Source organism: Puma concolor, chromosome D4 (assembly GCF_028749965.1).
Source record: "Puma concolor isolate L17-30 chromosome D4, mPumCon1.1.hap2, whole genome shotgun sequence".
NCBI classification, from domain to species: domain Eukaryota; kingdom Metazoa; phylum Chordata; class Mammalia; order Carnivora; family Felidae; genus Puma; species Puma concolor.
This window is the reverse complement of record NC_141679.1, coordinates 18,705,152-18,711,151: the sequence shown is the minus strand read 5'-3', so window position 1 is coordinate 18,711,151 and position 6,000 is coordinate 18,705,152. Positions and strand designations below refer to the sequence as shown.

The 6,000-nt window shown below is 49.4% G+C and overlaps 1 protein-coding gene across 6 annotated transcripts in view; it reads left to right on the top strand.

Moving 5' to 3' along the window:
• Positions 1–1,553: 1,553 nt before the first annotated feature.
• PRUNE2 (prune homolog 2 with BCH domain) overlaps positions 1,554–6,000 on the top strand; it is a 276,297-nt gene continuing 271,850 nt past the window's right edge. For 3 of the 6 annotated variants that reach the window (XM_086685029.1, XM_086685030.1, XM_086685028.1), the window contains exon 1: positions 1,554–1,803. In XM_086685029.1, the coding sequence (XP_086541155.1) occupies positions 1,768–1,803 (36 nt within the window). In that variant the 5' untranslated portion in view covers positions 1,554–1,767. The remainder of the gene's footprint in view (positions 1,804–6,000) is intronic. The other 3 variants (XM_086685031.1, XM_086685027.1, XM_086685032.1) reach the window with 2 other exon arrangements.

The following is a 6,000-nucleotide window of genomic DNA, read 5'->3' as shown; positions in this document are numbered from 1 at the left end:
CTTTTATTGGGGATTTATATATGACATGACTTGTGTTAGGGATTCATCAATGAATGTGACAGGCGAAGTCCTGGTTCTCGTGGAGCTCACAGCCTGGTGGAGAACACAGACAAGTAATTGGGTGAGTTAGAGTGGAGCAGAAAATACAGGTTGCTATAAAACAGGCAACTGGCTCCGTGTAGGAGTGGGAAAGAAGGATATGTCCAGGGGAGGGGCTTCCTGGGGGAAGAGAATTTCTAAGCGGTATCAGCAAACCCTGGATACCTTTAAAAATGGAAATTCTCAGGCCCGTGAAGCCAGACCTATTAAGCCTGAAATCCTGGGGATGAGACACCAAGATCTCTGTTTTATTACATCTCTGAGTGGTTTGGATACACCCTGAAGTTTGAGAACCAGAGGTCATACCTGGGCTGCACATAAGAATCACTGGGAACACTCCTACCACTGTTGCGGTGGCCCCTCTCCAGAGACATTGACTCAGTCGGTCTGGGAATAGAGCATAGGAATTAGTAGTTGTAAAGCTCTGGATGTTATAATGTGATTTCAACACGCAGTCAAGGTTGAGACCACTTCTCTAAGCTGGCAGCTGAGGCATGAGTTAGCAGGGCCGTGGGAGCTGGTGAGAGGGCAGGAAGGGTATTACAGCCTAGATGTAAGAGAAAGCCTGAGGTTCCTAGGACTTGATAAGGCTAGAGAATACACACTGCAAAACTCCATGGCTTAAAATAGGGTTCAAACTTATACACGTGTTTATTGCAGTAGTTTTAAAACTTTAATGTGCATAGAAATTATCTGAGGATCTTGTAGGACACAGACCCTTATGCAGTAGGGAGGTTCTGTTGCCCCTGCTCTCCCTGAGCCTGCACGTCAGAGAGTGGATGGGGACTGCAGAGGTATCTATGCTTCAGCCCAGGACCAACATAAGGACACCTCGCCTGGGGTGAATCGTGGATGCCCGTTGCTGGGTGGGTATGTTGTGAGGGTAAAAAGAAAAGATGCATCCTAGCACAACCTCCCAGCCGGCTCTCCTGATTATTTTCCATCAAGGTCGTACTGCTTTTAGCTCAGCAATAACCCCCCACCTCCAATCTAGCTGAGTGCATCCCCCGGCCAGGCCCGCAGAGCCAGCTCATTAAGTGGCCGCTGGAGCTCTCTGTAACGTGCCAGCCAGCCAGGGAGGCGCTGGCCGAGGAGGGGGGCTCTCCGGGGACCTCTTTTCCCTCTCTCCCTCTTCCCACCTCCTCTGGCTGACAGCGGCGGTGCCTGCGGCAGAGCCTCCCTATGCAGCAGCCCCTTGCACTTGGCTCGCACTTCTGGGCGCTGTCCATGGTTGCAGCATCTTTCGGCGCGCCACGTCAGGAGGCCGCAGCGGGGCCCTGCGATTGGCGGAGGAGCCCCTCGCCATCCCCCAACACCCCCGCCCTCGCGCCCGGCCCGGAGCCCCGGCCCCCGAGCCCCGGCCCCGCAGGCGCGTGCCAGTGAGCGCGCGGGGCGCGCCCTGGGGCTCCCGGGCGGCACACCCACTTTCCTTATTAGGGCAGAGTCGACGCCCAGAGCGGGCGGCCGAGCGCGGGGGTGGGGCAGGGAGCCCAGGAAGGCGACAGCCGAGGGCGCAGCCACAGCCTCAGCCGCCTCCGAGCGGCAGGAGGGAACAGCGGTCGCTGCGCTCCGGCCAGCCAGTTTCCCGAGACCCCGCTTCTCTCCGCGGGGCAGAGATCTTCCTCTGTGCCCCGCCGGGTACCCCTAGTCCAAACGTCTCTCAACGACATGGAAGAATTTTTGCAACGCGCCAAATCTAAACTGGTAAGTTGGGGGAGCAAGGCTGTGTGCGTGCGTGTGTGTACCTGTGGTGTGTGTGTGTGTGTGTGTGTGTGTGTGCGCGCGCGCCCGCGCGCGCTGATGAAGGGGAAAGGGCATTGCAGCAGAGGAGGAAGAAACAACTTTGCCACTTAGTTGTCCGGGTGTGTGGGCTAAGCCTGGAAAGAATCTTTGGAGCTCGGGTCCTTACGGCTAGCAGTCTGTCTCCAGAATCCTGCCCCCGCAAAGTGCTGAGCTGGGGGTGGTCGTGGCCTGACAGAAGTTGGGTCCTGTGTGCCCAGTTTTGGTTCCTTTGGCCTGAGGTTGGAGAAAGGTACGTCCAGCCAAACTTCAATTTGCGTCTGAAGGCTAGAGGGTTAATGGGTGTGGTGCTCCTTTGGAAAAAAGAGCCCAGCCTTCTGCAGATGCAGTACCTGTAAGTGTAAAGCGGGAGGGGGGTGGGGTGGGGAAGAAACCCTTAGAACTGTACTTTAGCCGGAGGCGGTGGCAAAGTGTAAGAGAGGAAGTTAGGGTGCCGCTAGGAAGGACGTTCCTGCGAATGCGCAGTTTACCCAAGCGTCCCCCACAAAGAGCTTGCTCCAGGGCAGAAGTAAGGGATGATCTCGTGTGACTCATGTGCCTCTCCCGTCCCTGTTCAGGTCCCTGTTCAGGTCCCTGTTCAGATCTGTAACTTGGGTAGAGGCAGAAGGGGAAAACCCCAACTGTTGCTGCCGATGTGGGGGTTGCCCAACTATTGTTCTCTTGGGAAGAGACCAGCATGTTGGCGGGTACCACTGAACCACTGTCCAAAGAGTGAACTGTAATTTTATTGTGTGCGTTTACAGTTGCTACACATTCTGGAACAGATTCTAGCGGCTTCCTAATTCCAAACTGTTTTGGCTCTCCAGCATAGCAGTAATAAACATAATGGGAATGTTTCTGTTTCAACACTTAGGAAAAAGCCTCCGCTCATTTAGAAGCAATATCTTTCGTGAACAGTGAAAGTACGTTTTATGGGCCTGGCAGAGGAGGAAATGCATAATTTATGATGCCTTTAACCTTTAAACCTTCAGAGAAGACAAAATACAAAGTCACCATTAAGGTGACGTCTTAATCACAAGGCAGGGTAGTTGCAGGATTGTTACAGTCCCTCATTTATCTTTGCAACAACAAAGGGAGCGCAGACCCAAGTCTTACACTGATTTAACTCTAAGTATCTTTTACAAGACATGAGAGTTGATTAATGCTAAGGTAAGTAGTAAGTATTTTGTTTTCTACCTCAAGTGCCCCAGAGACTCAAACCATTGTGGGGATTTCAGAAAGTTTGTGGTCATTTGTGTGTTTATTACTGACCCCCTTATAGTGTTACGTGAGCACTCGCACTCACTTGCACTTCTGATAGCGTGAGTAAACTCCCTGTTCTTTACCTAATGATGAGGGAGAAACGGTCAAAAAGAAGTCGATCGTGACAACTTATTTACTTGTTTGTTGTTGTTGTTGTTTGTTGGTGGTGGATGAGAATGATTGGGCATCAGTGAAACACATCGATTTAGACTGCACCTGTGTTTCACTCCTGAAACATTTATTTTAACAATAAACATTTAGATTGTGGGGTCTGATGTGAGCAAGAGATCTGCCTCATTTCTTTTTTTTTTTAATGTTTTCATTTATTATTTTTGAGACAGAGAGAGGCAGAGCATGAACAGGGGAGGGGCAGAGAGAGAGGGAGACACAGAATCCGAAGCAGGCTCCAGGCTCTGAGCTGTCAGCACAGAGTCCGACGCGGGGCTTGAACCCATGAACTGTGAGCCAAAGTCGGACATTTGACCGACTGAGCCACCCAGGCGCCCCTTGCCTCATTGCCAAAGAACAATTGCAGGCCTGGAAAAATTCCCTGTTTCAGAGCAATCAGTGGAAAGTAATGGGTAAGTTTATTTACCGAGTCCCTTCATTAGACGAGCAATTTGCTCTCTATCATTAAAAAAAAGACAGGAAAGAGAAGTGGTTGTTTGAAATACTGTTTCTAGTTTCCTGTGTTAGCCAGAAGAACAATTACTGCTAATTTTATTTTTTCTTGGAATAGGTTTCTTGTTAGACTCTCAAGGAGCCTTTCGTATTGAGCCACAGGAAAGGTGTTCTGGTCACTTTTGGTGTCACATTGGCCCTGACAAATGATCTTTTCCAGGACAATAAAACTTTTACCTAATTGCAACATTCACTATAGTTCAAGATAACCTTTCGTTTTAGATGACAGATGATCTTTGTTTTGGAGAAGGAAATTAAGTCCGTAATTATGACGTTCATTTGTGGGCACATTCATAATCAATTAGTAAGATTTTAAAAAATCAGGCTAATACTTCAGAAAGCATTTGAAGGAGAAGAAACTATGCTGGCCTCATTAGGCCAGAATTAGATAGAACTGAGGTGTTTTCCATCAGAAGTTAATACAGGCTTATCCCTATGATACCTTTATTTATTTATTTTTTTTTAAATTTTTTTTTTCAACGTTTTTATTTATTTTTGGGACAGAGAGAGACAGAGCATGAACGGGGGAGGGGCAGAGAGAGAGGGAGACACAGAATCGGAAACAGGCTCCAGGCTCCGAGCCATCAGCCCAGAGCCCGACGCGGGGCTCGAACTCACGGACCGCGAGATCGTGACCTGGCTGAAGTCGGACGCTTAACCGACTGCGCCACCCAGGCGCCCCCTCTATGATACCTTTAAAGAATCTAATTGACAGGTTGTTTTCCTACCTACTTGATTTCTCGCTTTGCTATTCTGTAATCATGATGTGTATCTTTCAACGGTTTGAAATTGTCAGTGTTCTTTCCAAAGTCCTAACATAACCTCACCCACCACTGGAACTAGCTAATTCCAATAGGCAAGGGAAGTTTTGAATTGCAACCATTTGGCATTTGTTAGTCCTAGATAAAATTTCCAATGATCAAAACTTGGGAGGCATTGTGCGTCTCTTTGCCTCCTGACCAGGAATATTTATTAGTCATCTGTTTTTGTGAGGGGAGCATCAGCTTTCCCATTCTAGTCCAGGCCCTTGTGTTGAACGGAGATCTTTGAAGGGGAAGGGATGTTTTTGAATTTTTATCCAGTAGTTTCGGGCTTGCTTCTGTTGAAATTGGGAGAGCATGCCGTCAAACCTTTTTCATCCTAGTCTGGTCCGGCTGATCCTTTAGCTGACGCATGTTCGCGGACGTAATCCCAACCCCTCCCCCCCAAATCTCTCCTTCTGATACACACCCTTCCTTCCTGAGAATATGCTGTGTTTATCAGAAGTGGCAAAAGCGGACCCCAAGTGTGGCCTCAGAGGGATCGCTTCTTCCTGGTTCTCCAATGGTTCTCTAGGGGGCCTGCCTTCTGCCTGGTTGGTACATGCTTGGGTGCCCGGTTCTGCTTGGTAAAAAAATCTTAGCTGACTGGAGGGCAGCAAGAGAAGTCGTCACTTATTCCAAGCATAGTCTTCTGAGATGGCACCTCCCTGACAAATACAGAATGACGAGTAGGAGAGGGAGACAATGATGGTTAAACAATCAAGCCAGCAGAGAAGCCAGGATTCACTCCCCTGATGTGAGCTCGCAGCTATGTCTCTGGGGTGGACACTCATTGCTAGAACTGGAAATGAGAATAAAAACACACTTTCTTTTTTTTTTTCCTGCCAGGGCCCACCTGGCTTTTCTTCCACCTGCCCATTCAGAGCCTGGAAGAAGGACAGAGATCAAGTCCAATAGTTCCAGGCTTGTCCTGAAGTTTTAGCTATGCTCTCCTTTTTCAGTTATGCCGTTTCTATGGTGGTGTCTTATTCTTAGTCGTAGCATTTCTGTGGTAAGAGAAATGGAGGGAGGGTAGGGAATAAGGCTCCCTGCCCTAGACTGTGATTTGGGAAATGTCCCTCCATTTCATGGCGATCGGCTCAGAAAAGCACTCAGGCCAAGATGACCTCATGATGGCAGTAAATGGTCCAAGTTTCTATGAACTTTGTGTGTGGGGGGGGTGGGGGGGGGTGAAATAAATGAAGAATCAGAGCCCTGGGGTTCAGGCTGATGGGAAACCAAGGTCCCCACACTTGTGGGCTGGCTACCGAGCCTCTTACTGCCTGGATCCCACCGGCTGATTCAATTCAAGCAGCTGCTAATGGGTTGGGGTGGGGGTGGGGGGTCACTGCAGTCCACCTGCCCTATGATGTAGCTC